At 41.0% G+C, this 18,313-nt stretch overlaps 1 protein-coding gene across 3 annotated transcripts; it reads right to left on the reverse strand.

Moving 5' to 3' along the window:
- Window positions 1-586: 586 nt before the first annotated feature.
- znf821 (zinc finger protein 821) lies at window positions 587-18,313 on the reverse strand. Of its 3 annotated transcripts, none has more exons than XM_079662415.1 (6): window positions 18,184-18,313; window positions 9,296-9,430; window positions 9,036-9,154; window positions 7,343-7,441; window positions 6,085-6,251; window positions 587-4,521 (listed from the first exon to the last, which is right to left on the reverse strand). In XM_079662415.1, the coding sequence occupies exons 1-6, from the start codon at window positions 18,185-18,187 to the stop codon at window positions 3,591-3,593; spliced, it is 1,455 nt and encodes a 484-aa protein (XP_079518541.1). In that variant the 5' UTR covers window positions 18,188-18,313; the 3' UTR covers window positions 587-3,590. The 3 variants fall into 3 exon arrangements, with proteins under 3 accessions (XP_079518541.1, XP_079518540.1, XP_079518539.1); XM_079662414.1 differs by lacking the exon at window positions 18,184-18,313 and adding an exon at window positions 14,981-15,355 and having other exon boundaries at window positions 7,343-7,438; XM_079662413.1 differs by lacking the exon at window positions 18,184-18,313 and adding an exon at window positions 14,981-15,354.

An 18,313-nucleotide genomic window follows, 5' to 3' on the forward strand; every position in this document is an offset into this window, starting at 1 on the left:
GAATGTCAAAACTTGATCTTTACAGTATCAAGTACAGCTGGCAAATGCATTTAATGTATAGTAACTTGAGTCGTATAAGCAACTCAATGTAATACAAATCTAACCACTACTTTATTTTAAATGCCACCAAGTATATAGCATTGAAATAAGAAAATTATATATATTTATTTATGTGGTAAAATTGCACTACTTGAAATTGCCTAAACATTTAAAAAAAAAAGCAAAATGTAAACAATCAGATGGACGGTTTTCAAAGTAAACGACTGATAATGTGAATTCAGTGGCATTTAAATGTCTACTAAGCTGTAAGTATTTCATGGTGACTTCATTTAAATTTGCATGCATTATTTTATTCCCCAAAACCTGCCATGTTTCTCTATTTATTTTAGATTCCGTGGACTAGAACCTCAGAAAGACCACCAACAAACAGTAAAGCATAATTATTCTTAAACGTTTAACTCCACCTACCCTTTGCATTTTAAGAGAACACCTTGTTAAAGAAATGCTTGGTCAGCGTCTCCATTCAAATCAATTATGTATTTGTGTGTATAAAGCAAAATGAGAGAAGCGAGACTGGACAATACCATTATGGTAAAGTTAATGTTTATTTCCACATTCTTTACCAGGTTTCATCACGATCTGTACATCTGTTACTCCAGTAACAGGATGGCATCCAGTCAGAATGCATTGATATCGCAGCAAGCATGAATGTTCCCATTAGCAGTTAGCTCATTCATTTGGCCTTTGTTCAGACATTTGTTTTGTAAACATGGACATTGAGAGGAAATCCTGATAGAATTAATATAGAAAGGCCAACATTTTCTTTTTTTTGACAACATTTTTCTTTTGAATAAACTGTAAAAAACAGGCAGGCATAAACTAACAGTAGAACACAAACTCATATCGAACCATTCTAGGACAAGTGCAGTTTCACGACATGCAGTGCTTACCTAATCCATTCTGAGAGAGCTGCTCATAAAACACCAGCACCACTTCAGAGTATTTCCTCTGCAATAATATGTCAGACCACAGGCGCCACCGTTTTCTGTCGCCCCCGTCCACTGCAGGACGAAGGGGATCACAGCAATTTGAAAGAGCAACCTCTGAGAATACCCAGTATTCATAGTGTGAGAGAAGAGAGAAATAATGACACCTGAAGCCTCGGTATGTCATGAATCAGATGGCAGTGAGACCCTGTTGCTTTCATGTGCTGAAGTACGAAGAGAAAACATATCCAGAGACAAAGTGTCTCTAGAAAAGTCACAAACCTGCCAAACACTGTTGCTATCCCATCGTAAGATAGATCTATAAATGATTCTTATGGACCAGGGTGTCGTCTCGAGGTTCAGAGCCCTCAAGTTCAATTGCCTGAGAAGCTAAACTCTTTACATTGAAGTCGCATTCTGCATAGTTTCAGTGAAAAGTGAATTAATCTCCCTTGGAATAAATAACACATCTGTTGCATAGAGGTTTGATGCACTCCTAGGAAAGCCTCTGAGGATAAAACCAAAGAATATCCCTTATTTTTTTTTAACCTCTTTGTTAAATTTGCTGTGACAAACAGCCAGGTAGATGGGACTCTAGTCTAGGAGTGACTCAAACAGAACCGTGTCTCTGATATTCTTTGGAGAATATTTCAGAAACTGCTTATTGTAAATGTTTACATCTGGTGAAGTTCAGAAAACTGGAGGTAACCTTACAGGCAGGAAATTAAACAAGTAATATCCAGACATGGCCTCTAATTAAAACATGTTATACCACTGACAGTAACAAAATAACCCAAAAACATTTTCACAATAAAAATATATTCACATCATATTGCATAAATATGTGCTGGAATGAGGTTAATGAATTAATAAAAATCTCTCTCCCAGTATGGGCTGTATGTATCATGAGATTAGCCCCAGTGCTCTGTAATGGTCGGGATCAAAATATAAAAACAGGTACACAAGTTTAAAATCTGTTCCTTATATGAATCAATAAATAGCTTCCATCAATTTTGCCGATGGAGGATATCAAATAACCCCAATTTAAGTGGTACAGCTCACGTTTACTAGAGGTAAAACATCACATGCAGAGGAGGCATTATTTGTGTATGATCCTGTAAATAATTACACATTTTATGTAGTTATAAACGCATGAGGAAAACCAATGTGTCCTTGTGGGCAGAATTCAAGTAAAGTATCATTTTATGAACATTGTGAACACTAGATGGAACATTTTAGCACAATATTCCTTAATGTGGAAATATATAAGAGGTAACTAATGTATTGTACAGTACAATAACAGCAGCACAGACGGAAGTTTTATGAGCCTTGGAAAAGCTTTGGAACAGAAAAGATTAAAAAAAAGAAATGACATTGGCATAATATTTGGAGTGTAACGACGTAGGGGAAAATATTTGCAAATGTAAAGAGACAAATGCATCAAGTTGTACGACTCAGGAGGCGAGGGGGAATGATGCTCCACACTCGGCGTGTTCAATAGGACAAAACATTCCATTTCCTGTGAAGTAGCATTTCTATCAAACCTGGGAAATGTGGAACTGCTGTGATTTTAGATCAGTTGCTCCAGTGAATGTTTGTGTCCTATTAAATTGCCTGAGTGATCAACGAAACACTGTTATCGTGGGAAACATCCCAGACCCTCTGTCCAGTACATGAAGAGCTTTGGAAGCTTGGAGGTGGAGCGTAGTAAGCCACGAGACAGCTGAGGTAGAAGAGTTTGACTGAATATGATTTTCCCAGGGCGGCAGCTTGGAAAGGGAGAGAGAGGTGTAGCTACCATTAAACCCAAGTCACTGGGGTGGCGGAGTACGAGTACGAGGGGGGGGGGGGGGGGGGGGGGCCTGCGGCTACAAAGTTCCCACTCCCGTCACTGAAGGTCCATGTGCAAAAAGACTATTTTTTCCGCCATCAAAGGAAGTATAACTGCTCCTACTAGAATGAACTATGACCACTGACCAACAGATAAATCTCTTTACAACATGCTCTCATCCATACAATATGAAACATTCTCAACCCTGTTCCCAAGGCTTTCTATAATGTAATAAATTAGTTAGTCTGTGCGACACAGAAGAAGCTGGAGGTGAACCAATGGTTCACTGTGACCAGAGGGCAGAGTTAACAGGCGCTTTCACACCGGAGTACTTTTCCCCCCGAACTAGGCCGATATGGGGGGGAGATTTGGTTTTACACCAAAAAGGGTCTGGAACTAGTCCCTAGTTCACGCAAACCTTTGCACCCCCAGATAGTCCCTGCTAGAGAGGTAGTACTTTCCTGAGGAGGAAATGGTTCTTGGGTGTGTCGGCCACACTAAAAATGTCTGATTGGCTGGGCGAATTGCAAACCACGCCCCGTAAAACTCCGAAAAGTTTTGTGAACCCAAAGCAGAAGAAGAAGAAGTGACGTCAACGGCTTCATTTGCCTAATCCTCCCTCAGGGACTTGTTCCGGTGAGAACGCGATCTACTAGGACAGTTCGAGGGACTAAAGAGTTCGGGGGGGAACAAGTACCGGGGACAAGTACCGGCTAAGTACTTGGTGTGAAAGCGGCTATAGTCGCTGCTAGAGGCCCGATGTTTTCCCGCCATTAGGGCATCTTCATGAACAGACCGTTATCCATGGAAGGGACCGGCATGGGGCAGGGGAACTGGAAGAGACTCATGTCTGCTGTGAGGGCAGCCATGGCCGCGGGGTCGTGCTCGATCTGTGTCCTCAGGGCGGGGTCGATCTTCTCCAGCCGCCTCTTGATCCTCTTGGCCTCTCTCTCTCGGATCAGCCTGGCCTGCCTCTTCTCTGGCGTCTCATTGGCTCTTTTCATGCGCATGGCCTCCCTGTCTCTTTGCAGCCTGCGCGACCGCTGGTCCTCGGACTCCTGCATCCTCTGCATGCGCTTGGCCTCGCGGTCCCGCAGCCTCCTGACTTCCCTCTCGTCCTCCGACTCGCACGCCCGCTTGTTCTTCTTCGCCGTGCGCTCGCGCTCCAGCCGATACATGCGGGCCTCCACGGGCTCGTTCTTCCTACGCAGGGCCCATTTCCGCATGGGAGACTGAGCCTCCATCAGCTGCTGGTAGGCGATGCAGCTGTTGCACACCAGCAGAACTCCGGCAGGATACACCGGCATGGGGCTCAGGATGTCTGAGATGGGAGGGAAGCCTGGGGGGGAGGAGTTCAGAGCGTCGGGGATGGACCCCAGTGAGGGCCCGTCCGAGAGGAGGCTGTCGGGCAGAGAGGGAAAGGAGGGTCCTTGGTCAGAGCCCGCGCAGGGTCCCAGGCCCTGACACTGCCGGGGGCCGTGGCACTGGCTGGGGTGGTGGTCTGGAGCCTGGCAGGTGCGATGGGCTTGACACATGTTGGGGTCAGGGGCCTGACAGGGGGGGGGGCCCTGACAGGAGCTGGGGCTGGGCCCTGCTGCGTGGTCCGGGCTGTTCATGGGGCTGCTGGAGAGGGACATGGAGCACGTGTCCCGCCCGTCCATCAGATCCATCCTGGAGGTGTCGATGACATCTTTCAGCTTCTCCCTAAGAAAACCACACAGTAAATGAATAAATAGCTGGTTACTTGTGCCTTGAGGCTTTCTAAGAAGCATTAGGCTCTGATATATATTTTCTCCTTTCTTAAATCTGACGTCCTGATCACTGCATCCTTTTATGTTGGTGTGTTTTCTTTCACTTGCCTCAGTTGACACAATTCTATAATTACATTTATACAGCTTAAAAAGGTGAATTTTATGTTATTTTTTTTATTTTCTCCATTTCTTTGCTCCTATTCAGCTCTGAAGGCACATCAGGGCACATCAGGGCACATCAGGAAACATCAGGGCACATCAGGGCACATTTGCTGCTCTCTTTGATCAATTCTGTTCCAAGTCCTGTATCCTAGTTACTATCACCAGTCTGCATCAAAGGCTGATAAATACAACGATTTGTCGAATAACAGCTTGTATTGTTTGGAATATTCAGCTTGCAATATAAATGAGAAAAATACACTTTACATTTTCTGTTGCTTGTGTTCATGCCAACAGCTTGTTAGGACCACCTGGTCCGTATGGTTATATATTCTTAGACTCAAGTTATTCTGGCTTCATCCTGTTCTGATGCTTTCCCAACTATTTATCTGAGAGAGGAGGTAGGCAATATGTCTCGTGACCTGCGTTTAACTGAGAGAGGAGTTTAGCATACTGCTACCGTATAACACATCTTCCTAACAGGTGCTTTAAATCTTCCTTTATTCACAGCTCATATAAATACACTCCATCACCATCAGCGCTCAGTTTATACTTATGGTGTTTTATTTGCAGTTACATCTGACGATAATTATAGGTCGTGATTTTTCAGATTACATTTTAGATTACATGTCCTGACCTTGCCATTGCTGTCCAAATCTGAAACATAATGGTGGTTGCTAAGCAACTTGCATGTTTACTTCCATTAAATCTGTCAAAGCAGTACCAATTATATTCATCCCTCATGCTCTGCCTGCTGCCTGATCTCTTACTTTGAGAAGCACAGCTCCATTGTGTTGGAACATGCTGAATGTAAGACTAATTATCACTTCATTTTCAGAAAGTTCTCTACACCTTTTAATCAAATACTTAGTTCCATCCAATTTTTTTATTAAAACCTACTTACGTCTTTCAAGGATTTCTAACAATTTCTAACAATTATATAAAAATGTTTACTGCGCTATTTAAAATAGTTCCTCCTGCTAAATCAGTGAGGTCTGCTGCCTTTGTAGTAGGTTGATAAATAATCTGAAGCTTACTGAACCCTTAGATCTTGTTGAAAGGTTTAAAGATCTATAGAAAAGAGCAGCAGCAAAACCGTAAAACTGCATTTTGAATTATTGATTTTTATGACTTATTATTCATTCATTATTAATTCATTTACTTGATAACTGTGGAAGCAACTGACCTAACATTTTTGATATAGAACAGCGTCATTTTTTATAGAGATGTAATTAATTTTAAATCAAATAGAAACAGTTTGGGGCTATAATAATAATTCATCTAAATATATGGTTTATTTTTAAATATGAAAGCAATGGGGATTAAAGACAAGAGATTCTATGGAGATGAGCCAAACCTGTCAAAGTTGTTGGTGTCTGTGAAGCGCGCCCCGCAGACAGCGCAGTTGGACAGGCGGTCCTCGGAGTGGATGAGAAGATGGCGCCCGAGCGAGCCAGGCGAACTCAGGGCGCGCCCACACACCGGGCACACGTAGCTCTTACTGCTGCTCATCATACTGGTGTGCTGTTAATGACAGCAAAACAAGATCAGAACATGGAACTGGGAAAGAAAAGGACATTTAAAATATACCACATACAAAATGAATGGACTCATTCAACATATTTTAAACTGTAGATAGTGAATTATTCAAATTGATCAAATATTGAACATGTGTATATTATTCGTATCAAATCTATTTTAAGAAATGGTAAAAATAATAATCTTATTTGATGGTATGGGAGAGTTTTGTACACTATATACAGATATAAGATAAATTAAGATAAGATGGACTTTTATTAATCCCTCGTGGGGAAATTGTTTCTCTGAATTTGACCCATCCTAGTGTTAGGAGCAGTGTGCTGCCATTTTGAACGGCGCCCGGGGAGAAGTTTAGGGAACTTTGCTCAGGGACACCTCGGTAGCACTTGGTCTTGCCAGGACTTGAACTGGTGACCTTCCAGTTGCCAAGCCAACTCCCTATCGACTTTGCCACCACCGCCCCATAAGCATGTTGAGTTGCCATTTTATCATAAATGCTGTTGAAAATCCTGGGAACTTCCACAATGCTTTTTTAATTAGTGCTCTAAATTGAACACTAATGCAGCTTAACCTTTGTTTTTTATAAAGTCTACGAGTATAAAAACATTTAAATATGTTAGAAATACAATTATTTGAGAAACATTCAAATCTTCAGTGCCAAGAATGCAGACCGAGGGAGACGCTGTGGTAATTGCTCAACATTACACTCATCTGATAGCATCTTTAGCAACAACAACCACAAAATACCCGCCATTTGCAAAAAGATATGAACATGGTTGAGTGTCAGCATTCTGCAAGGTATAACTCAGCTCCTGGATATTAAGTGATCACATACACAAAGGACAGAGAAAGGTGTGGAGTCCAGTGAAATGAATGAATATTTTTGAAGTGTGAGACTCCTAGGCAGTCACATGACATAGTAAGCACTATATCATACAGTCGAGTGCTGTACTGATGCTGGAAGCCACTTAGGGGCTTTAAAGGTTACAGCCTACCTCCAGCTTATAGAAACAGACCGGACTGAGGGGTGTAAACTCTGTACTATATTAGGACAGGCGAGACAGTGTTGTTCTCACCTGGTAGACATGGGAGATGAGCTTCTCAGGGCTGCTGAAGTCCAGTGAGCAGAGCGGACACACAAAGTTGATGCAGTTGTCTCCCCCTTCCTCGCTCTCCTGAAGAAAACAAGCACCATTAAAAACATGTTGAAATACTTTTAATATATAAATTGGCAGTAATCTGTTTTGAACTCTGATGACGTTTGCACTGCTGTACTTTTCAGCTGTGTTTCCAGCTATGTATTAGCAAAGTCAATAAATGCCAGAAAGTAATTATGTGTTAATGTGTAACTACAGTAACTACTAGAGTACATCCTCCTCTTTGGAACTTAGTATGCTGACAACTGATTATAAACATAACACGATGGATTCTTAAAAGCACGGCACATTTCTTTTCTTTGTGGAGTCACTTCTCACTTTATGTTTCTAGCTGGAGCGTTTCTACAAGTGGTATATGGAGATGTGTTGAGAGCGTGATTAAGCACCATTTCCCACAAACCCCCAGTGATTCATTAACAGTGACTTGATGATGTGTGCTGTCACAGATGTGACTCACACACAAGCTGAAATGCATGACATTTTCAAACAGAAGGTCTGCGCACAAAACATATTGGCTGATGCCAGGGGTGTTCTGTTCAAGTCCATTAAATGAAAGCGCTTGCCATTTTCTTTATTGCGTAGGCGGATACTTTGTCACAAGTTGTCACATCCCACAGACATGGTTCCTTCTACTTTTTATAAATACCTCTTATACCAATTTGATATAAACCTACCGATCAAGAGGTTGAAGATGATTTAACAAATAAAGATCTTATGGTCAAAATAAGAGCTTGAAAATATATCTGCACACTGCCTTACAACTTCTTGAAACAGTTTGTGTTTCACTGTTTTGACGGATGTTCTGATGTAAAGGAAACATTGTGTACATTTCAGATGTACGAGATATCAGTACTTCCTGTTACTTTCTATACCCAAAGTAATTCATTCAAATGATCTGCTTTTTTTCTTAGCATGAACATGTATGCAACGAGGGCTGCAAATACAGATTACTTTTAATTGTATTGATTAATTTGCTAAGTATTTTCTCAATTATTGGTTTGGTCCAATAAATGTCAAACATCGTGGCAAATGTCCATCAAAGTTTTTCAAAGCCTGAGGTGATGTCTTTATAAGTCCTGTTTTGTGAGTCCAAATCCTAAAGATATTCAGTTTAATATCACATATAACATAGAAAAGATCCATGATTGAAAACAGCATTTTCTGCCATTCTTGAATCTAATATAACTTAATATTCACTATCTGTGAATCCACAGTTAGTAAAATACGATATACTCGCGCATTAACTTGAGCAAAACCCATCAAATACAGTGGTATGTTTTCCTACACAGATCCATATCCAAATTAATATTCACATCAACTGCTGTTTCAGGCACTGCTGGGGGATGAGAGATTATTAAGTTCTACATTTTCACAGCCAACAGTCTTGCCACATGTGATGTGCCATGTTTCCCAAATGGAAGCTAGGCCCCTACACTGTGACACATGTCAATAATATAGCTCTCTGGAGTTTGTATGTACATGCAGCAACACCACCAACACCTCAGCACAGTGAAGGCCTATATTGTAACATATATTTAAACTAGACACTTTAAAATACTGTCAAAGGCATAAACAATACCACTTTAAACCAGGATTTGCCCCCCTCCCTCACCTCTTTGACCCCCGCTCCTTGAAGTCGGCACTGCGTTCTCTTGGTGGACATGTGGTCGTCAGCGGAGGTGTTGGAGGACGAGTCTTCACCGTGGTTGTCAAGGTCACTCTCGCTGTCTTCTATGGAGGCAAACACATCCCTATCAATACAGACAGACAACAGAACACAGAGCAGGGCTTACTCTCACTAACGCCCCTCAGTCCCAGGACGTCCCACAGAGTCCCTCCAGTGTTCCCCTGCCCCGGCCCTTCATCCTTTACCTGAGATGCTATCCTGCTCTTGTACTTCCTGGGAGTTGTTGCTGCTGCAGCATTCACTGTCTTCGGTGAATTCGTCCCTGCCGTCCATGTTAATGGTGTGCTGAAGTCCTGTGATGCCTAAAGTGTGAAATGGCCCTGGAGAGAGAAGGAAAGCCTCAGTCAGCAACAAACCTGGGTAACTGATGTGGGTGCGGAATATGACCGGTTTATAAAAGAAACATTTACGGTCCTTAATTATGATTTGCTGCTTAGCTTCAGCTAAAGAAGAACTCATTTAATTGGCGAAGAATGACTATATGTTTTCAGTGAATGATTGCAATTTCTTGGCCTATTTTATTACATATAGCCGGGTATATATAGTTACCGTTTAAAACAAACAATGAGTCACAGGGGGAAGTGGTTTACATTAATTTCAGAACAGCTAAGGGGCCATGAGACAATATGGGTTTCCTGACATCAGCAATTTTGTCGTCATGTGGTAACTATCTATGCATTAACATCTCTGGGTCTATAAGAAAGAATGAGCAATATTCAACATGGAACTTCTTTTGCTTTTGCGTCAATGAGAAAAAGGGCTGTGATTGTCTATAAAGTTGGTGTTCAAGAATTACATCACAATATATATTTAACACCCTCAGATCAAATGCTGACGATATAGTAGAGTTGCTTGGTGCAAACATGTCTCTGTTTAAGAAGAGCCTTGGTATTGGTTGTTGAAATAACAATGAATGAATGTTTCCACCAATCAATAACACAATTCCAGGAACTGCAAGTCAGTTTTGCAGATGAAACCAGTGGGACGGGCTAAAGATGTGGAAATAATAATTGTTTCTTATGTTTGCATGTGCATCAAAAGGTGAGGAGGACAGGACATGAATAAGACACCAAGCCCGTCTATCAAGTTTCACATTGTTCAAGCTTGTCTTTGTATGAAAATAAACTACAATTTCCTGCACACAGTGAACCACGCAGTGTGTACAGACAGACAGATGACTTTGCACCATGGTGGCAGGACCTCCCATTGAGGGATTGGGTTCACCAAAAACATGATTTCCAAAGATATGTTGATTAGAATATTTATATTTCAATGAATTGTGTCTGTTTTAAGAATAGAATATCCACCTTTTCACCCATATAATATATGCAGCATGATTGGTTTATCTCCATAGCAACACACTGTACAAAGAGACAGCATCTACTGTCAGGGCATACCACAAGAAGGTATGACTTTTTCCGAACTAGTGCTTCGACTAAAGCCCACAGTTTAGGATTTATCCACTCACATACAAAGAGCCTCTCAGAACACTTTGCTTTAATACAATGGTAGAAATGATTACAATAATACAAAATGGTGGCGACAGGAAGTGGAACCTATCATCAGAACAGCATAGTCCACCCACGAAATAAAAAACAGAGTGCCAGATAGTGAATTATTTATACAATTCTACTTTTTTTGAGATCTTTGGGCTCCACTTAAAACGAGCACTACAAGAATGTATTTCCCCCCCTGATTTGGCTGCTTTTATATCAACAACCCCGCACTGAAACATAATGAATGCTAAGACAGAGCCGACTGACATATATGTGCACACACACATTAGCTTAATTTGCATCCCAACCCCCACTTTTTCACACACATATACACTCGCAGAGACATGCTAGCTCTGTTCTTCCACAGCCATGCTGCAGTCCCACGGGGGAAGCAGCCTGCACTCTTTTCCCCTAGCTAGCTGCCTTGCTGCTCCGTGTGTTTCTCTCACTCTCTCTCAGTACCACCCACACACTGAACAGCCTGGCTCGCCCTCTGTCCTCCCTGCTTGTGTGTAGCTCTGACTACTTCCATATCTATACCATCAGCTCTGAGGGGGAGGATAACGCTTCATACCCTGAAGATAATATGTGGCTCAATTAACTCCTCGTGATGACACTCTATGTTTTGTTGGTTTTAGGTTCCTGGAAAGAAATCTTGCACTTGTTCCATTATCACACTTGACCCTGAGCAAACCTGTATTTAACTGCCGACACAGCTTCATTGGAGACAGTTCTGTTGAAAGCTTCTCTGGCATGCACACAAGAACATCCCACTGCAGATCAAATTAATGGCATCTTACATCTAATGTTCTTCCCCTGTGCTTTCTATCCCTGTTATCTCAGATCAGAGAAAGATCCTGACTTGAGTTACTTGAGTTACCTGAGACTGACAAGTAATTACAGCCCCCGTCACAATCCTGAGGTATTTCACTCACACACACACACACACACACACACACACACACACACACACACACACACACACACACACACACACACACACACACACACACACACACACACACACACACACACACACACACACACACACACACACACACACACACACACACACACACACACACACACACACACACACACACACACACACACACACACACACACACACACACACACACACACACACACACAGGGAGGTTTGTCATTCTACTGTTTCACTACTGGCGAGAAGTTAGTATGTGAAAGCACTTTGGGCCCTTTTCCCCATTGAAATCAAAGCATGCATTAGCACAGGTAGAGTGAGTACTGAGTATTGAACTATGAACTACTACAACAAGCTGGCTTCACGGCACATAGCCAATGATTGATGTGTGAGAGATACCCATCCCCCCACTGCTAGGGTTCTGTCTGTACATCTGTCTCTCCTCGCTCCCCCATCCTCCCTCCCTCAGTCTCTGCCACTGTGATGTTATCTCTGAGTCTGTGTGTCTGTAGGCAGGAGGTGACGCAGTGTCTGACTGAATCCAGACAAAGAGACAAACTCATCAGCCAACAGACACAGAAGAGGGAGAGAGGAGAGGGGGGGGGGGGGGGTGGTGGCAGTGGGGGGTGGAGGGGCAGTGCTCAAAACAGAACAGACAAAAGACAGAATGCCAAAACTCTACTCAAACACCAAGCAATGGGGGTTCTGTTGAATTCAAAGCCCCCTCCTTCTTCTTTTCAGACACCAAAAACACACACATGCAGACACACAACATTGTCTGAATCTGCAGGAAGTGCTGGGGCCCCTGTCTTGCATATTCTCACACACACACACACACACACACACACACACACACACACACACACACACACACACACACACACACACACACACGCAGGACAGCGAGGATGGTGGTCCAGACATATGATCAATTCTCACTCTAATTAACTGATGAGATAATGTTACGAAGAAGAAGGCAAAGGGATTAGCCATTTTTCTATTCGCAGAAGATTTCCACTATTGTGGCCCCTGATATATACTAAGTGCCCCTCCTTGATCAACTGAAAAGTAATATTGACATTCCTATTGGGATTTTAATACAGCCAGTGTGAAAGCACAAAGCCATCACTGAAACATTTGTGCTGAGCTAACTTGGGAGAAACAAAGTTTTTCTGAATGTTTACAGTAAAAGGCCTACATGCACTTTAACTGTCTATAAACTGTCAGCCTCAAGGACAAAGCCACTTCTCTCCATAAAGCATACACCACCTTCAGATCTTATTAACTTTTATACAATGCTGTTGTTATACATCACACTCAAGGAGGAACTCAAAGCTAGACAGACAGCCCTGTTGTATTATTGTCTGGAATTCCCTCTGTGTGTGTGTGTGTGTGTGTGTGTGTGTGTGTGTGTGTGTGTGTGTGTGTGTGTGTGTGTGTGTGTGTGTGTGTGTGTGTGTGTGTGTGTGTGTGTGTGTGTGTGTGTGTGTGTGTGTGTGTGTGTGTGTGTGTGTGTGTGTGTGTGTGTGTGTGTGTGTAATGCAGCCCGCCTGCCTGTCAGACTGTCTCCCTGCCTGTCTGGTCTGTCAGTCTGTCTCTCTGCTCTGACTCTCTCGGGGGGGGGGGGGGGGGGGGGGGGACAGCTCTGAGCATGCAATTCATAGCTCACAAGAAAAGACAGGTAAAACAATCAAGGCAGAGCAGAGGAGAGTCCACGTGCCGAACACAGTGCCAGAACTCGCACTACAGTGACACAGCGGGAGGTACAGCTTGTCAAATCCCCAAAATGTCTTGGAATTTGTCACAGCATGAGGAGCAGTGCACTAACACATGCCAGCAGTACACTGCTCCAGACCCTCCTGAGGGGTTCAGCTCCCGCTCTTGACTCTTGTAGAAGCGCTACAGAGCAGCAAATGAGCCCATTAGCCTGCAGGGATTACTGCAGTCGCGAGATGCAGCAGTTTAAAGAAAGAAGGGCTGCAGCATACATAACTTCAGAAGATTACAGAAGACAATCCCTTACTGTGGACTGAGGCGTGTTCAAGAAGTCAGCATGGTGTACACCAAAAGGGAGGGGGGGGGGGGGGGAAGCACAGCGAGGGACGCCACTAGTAGGTTATTCACATCCGAAGTCTCCCAGGTATTTCTTAGTTTGATTAAAGTTAACTTTGCAAATTTGTATGGCAATATTTCATTAAAATGTAAAAAAGTTCAGTTCAGCGTAGTGCCACTGGCAATATGTGGGTGAGCTATGCATACAAACAGAGATGTGTTCGTCAAAACAAAACTTATAGTAGCAATTCATACTTTATACATCTCATTCTTAAGTTGTGGAAAAGGACACAACATACATTCATCAACAACTGTCATCTTAAAGTGCACAGATTTTAAATCGCTTGTGTGCTTGACGTGGCTGCAAATAATATTTTTTTTTATTATGGACTAATCTTCCATATTCACGCATTTGAAAAGCTGGAACCAGAAAGATCTTGAACATTTGATTAAAACTCAAATATCTAATGCTTTGTATTGCATTCGTGTCATCATGTGCTGGAACTGAGATGTCAGATCAAATAAATTGACAGCATGCATTATGAAACAGAAATGCTTGTCCCTTCTGATCAGCATTTACAATATGCTATTGAGGTTCACTACAGATCTGCCTTTTATCAAATCCCGACATGTGTTTTTTTTCTAAATGACAGCTTAAAACCAAACCCAGAGACATTACTAGCCCAAAGCTCTGAAATGAAGAAAGACACCATCACAGGGCTTCTTTCACACCAGTCTTCGAGCAAGACATACAAATAGTGAGATAAGCTACTACCCCCCCCCAACCATGCATCTGAAACTTTGCAGAATTGAAAAGGAAAAGCAAGGTGATGAGTACAATAACACATTATCAATAGTCGAATTTGTCAAAAATAATGACAGACACTTTCAAGGAATGTAAGTATTACCATTGATATGCTAATCCAAGTAAAAAAAAATTATACAAAACTAATCATTTATTTTTGTATTCTATTGCATTTACCTAGAGTTTGATTTAGACAATGAGTGCACTTACTTAATTTCAGTTTTTTTTAGTGATCATACACGTGTAGCTATATCAATACAAACACTTGGGAAAAATTAAGAGGAATGGGAAACAAACAAATGTGCTGCATTCTCAAACAAACTGCAAATCAAAGTATCATATCCACCACAACCACTAACAAGAAGACGTGTTTTTTATGACTAAATAACATATGTATAACATTTGAGCATCAGCTGCTAAAACAATATACTGTGTATATGCATAAGAGTATGGAGTATGTCCACTGAAGGCTTGCTTTGGTTTAACGCATCTGCATGCATCTATTACAAGCTACAAGATGTGCATACGGATAATGGACGTGACATGGATAAATAACAATACCTGGAATACCTACAGTCAACTTTGAAGGGATTGTTCTGTTTTCGCCTGGACATATTATATATTGTAAAAACCCTGGAATCTCCTCCTAACCCCGCACTGCTTCTCTGAGACCGGTCCAGGTGTTTTCCGCACTGAGGGGACAGATGAGGAACGAAATACTAATAAATAAATAAAAAACGTGATCAATTCCTCTACTCGATCAGCGGACCATTTTACGGAGTTAAAAACCAAAAACCGGATAGATGAAAGAGTCACATTCTTGCGGCCGGTAAAATAAAAATCCCCGTCTCCGGTCGATCAGTGTTTTTTAAAAGATGCCCGAGCAGAGAGACACCGAGCGGACCCGAGCCGCTGGACTCACTGCAGCGACGCTCAGCTGATCTCTAACAGCAGCGAAGACACACCGAACAGGATTGTGGGATATGAAGAGACGATGGGGAGTTCATGCTAAAGATACTGTGGTGCGTTCAAGTCGTGTGGGAGAAATAAAAACGAAAGTGGTAAGAAACTACACACAATTACCACATAGACTACCTCAATCGTATAAAATGGGGAATTTAATTTGAAAACACCAAACAGAATTAGTCATTTGATTATTTTAAATGAACACTGATTGTGATGTGCCTTTTTGCTGATATCTTTATAAAAAAATATATGTATATTAAATGAAGTAGAAAAAAAAAAACATTCTGCCACCATTTTTATTATTTTACAGTAAAGAGAAATCTTAAAACGAATCTGATTGCTTTTCTTTCAAATTACAGATATTCGGGGGTGACCACATATGTCAGTGTCTAAATTAATCTAAATTAGTCCCAAATGAAAGTAGTCTATTTTTGACATGTTGTCATATTCAATATTAGCTGCAAGTAGATGTATAACAGTAATAGGATAGTAGTTAGTGTCCTTTTTTGCCAAACTACTTTTTTAAATATGAAATGAACATTCATACTTTGCTTTTACAAGTCTCAAAAGGGCTAAATCCTAAACCCATAACAGCTAATGAGCTTGCAGTGTCAGCGGATTCATCTTCATGACAACTAGGCGCAGAACGCAACAGGAAGCAGTATCCTCTCATAGTTTAAAATAAACATTAAAAAATAAAAAAGCAGATGTTTTGTGTTACACAAATGTATCAAATAAAGCTCTACCAACATGCACCAACAATATATCTGATGACAAATAATAGACTTACATTTGTTTCAACTACGGATCACACAAAGATGTTTGATAATGATCCGTTAACTTGGTCATGATGATTGTGATCAAATTGTAGGCAGGACATTTTACATTTGAAAATCGAACTTGTCAGTGCTCTCTAGTGGACAAATAGCCCAAAGACGACACTGCGTCTATATGACCACAAAGATATCTCTGGTATTTCTGAACTGCAACATTTCGTCACTTATCATCTAAAATGTACTGACGGTGTCTTATCGGCAGATAATGAAGGTTATGGTTTGAATAAGTCTGGACCCTTTCAGCAATATTTTCAAGATTGACACAGCAAGGTTATGTGCCTAACTTTGTGTTCCTACTGTATTATAAAGGCGCCTAGAGTGAAATAATGCTGATAGGCGTTTTGTTCACTCAGATGATAAGCCCCTGGGCTGGCTATTAATTTTTTTTTAAAAAGTGACTTAATGGGTGGGTAGTGTGTGTGTTTATTGAAGTGTTGATTAATACATTCTAAAGTCTGCAGGTAGGACTGACAATAGTGCTGTGCAAAATGAGACTTAACAAAATATAGCATTTATTCAAGAAGAAGGCCAAATTGAATGAACGCATTGCAGATGAAAATTGGCATTACATTTTTAAACAAACTATTATCATTTATTCCAACTCTGGCCTCCTAACCAGCAGGAACTATGTTCTCGGACAGTTATATGACAGCAGGGATGTGAAATTGTGAATACATGATAAAAAGGCTCAACCAAAGTATTCACATGATATCCCAATCACTGCTATTGCTCTTAGAATCATAACAAGGACTCATATCCTTTTTTTAAACCAATGCTTTTGGTAAAAGCCTTTTGATTATCGCTGTTGTTGATTCATCATTGATTATAGCTAACTGTGAAGTTACTCCCATTCAATTTTGTGACATTTGATCCCAATTCATCTAAAAACAGACCCAATTTGACAATATGTGATCCTTAGTACTCCATACAAGTATAGTTTAGCGATACTTTACTTGAACATTTAAAATTGTTATAAATCTTACATTGTGTTTATTTGACAGATAGTCCACAAATGTGTATCTTTCAATGTCAATATGTATACATTTTACTTTTTAGTTTTGTTGTAATATCTATTTTGAGATGTTTATATTTTATATTTATGTTTGTTTTCTACTCTTTTTCATTTTCACATTATGTACAATGCTTTGTTTAAATGCTGCTAAGATTGAAACATTTCCCAAATTGGGATCAATAAATTAAATTACTACTACTACTTCCATTCCACTAGGTTTCATAGAGAAAAACTGCACTTTTTAAAACAACAACACAAATTAATGAGTCACATGCATTGCATTGTTATACAGCTAATATAACCACCTAGCAGTACAAAACAATGTGATTAGCACTATTTCAACTCTCTACAAAATGCATGTTACTGCATCAATAGTAACAATCCACTATTACAACATATATTCGTGGTATTAGTACTATTACTTAATAAAAGTTCTTAACACTTCTCCAACCACTAAACAAACTATACATCAAGCCCCAACCTACGATGCACTTCCTTAGACAGCACATTACCACTAGGTGGCGCTCCAAACCATGGACTGCTAATGTCAAAACATTTCATGTGTTCGTCATCACTGACTGCCACGAGTAAACGGACCGCAGCACGACATTGACAGGGTAAAAATGTATTCTTCCGCAGGGTTAAGAGAAAATACTGCCATCTCAACAAAATAATCTCATCATGTCATTTTTTTTTTCAATGTTAGAGACAGACAGCATGCGGTTGAGCTCAGATTTAAAGTCACGTTACACACGATTAGTAGAATTAATAGAGAGCCAATAGGCTTATAAGATCAATTAGATAACATTAGCTAGCTGGCTAAAGATAACAAGCCGCACGTTAGCCCTTTATAGTCAGTGGCGAGAACAAGCTTACTAGCAAGACGACGACAAGCAAATTATCACCAGCATTAACAGCAACTTAGATACATCTCTTATCATGAAGACATAATTCAACTATTACCCATGGTGTCCAGTGAGCACTGGCATATCAGATGTATCTTGCAGAGACTGGAGAAGTCCTCTTCTACAAGCTATCGATACTGTGTACGGGGATGATACCTATGGATGATACACTCCGCGCTTCTTTCTCC

The sequence above is a fragment of the Notothenia rossii genome (assembly GCF_949606895.1).
Source record: "Notothenia rossii genome assembly, chromosome: 2".
Classification (NCBI taxonomy): Eukaryota; Metazoa; Chordata; class Actinopteri; order Perciformes; family Nototheniidae; genus Notothenia; species Notothenia rossii.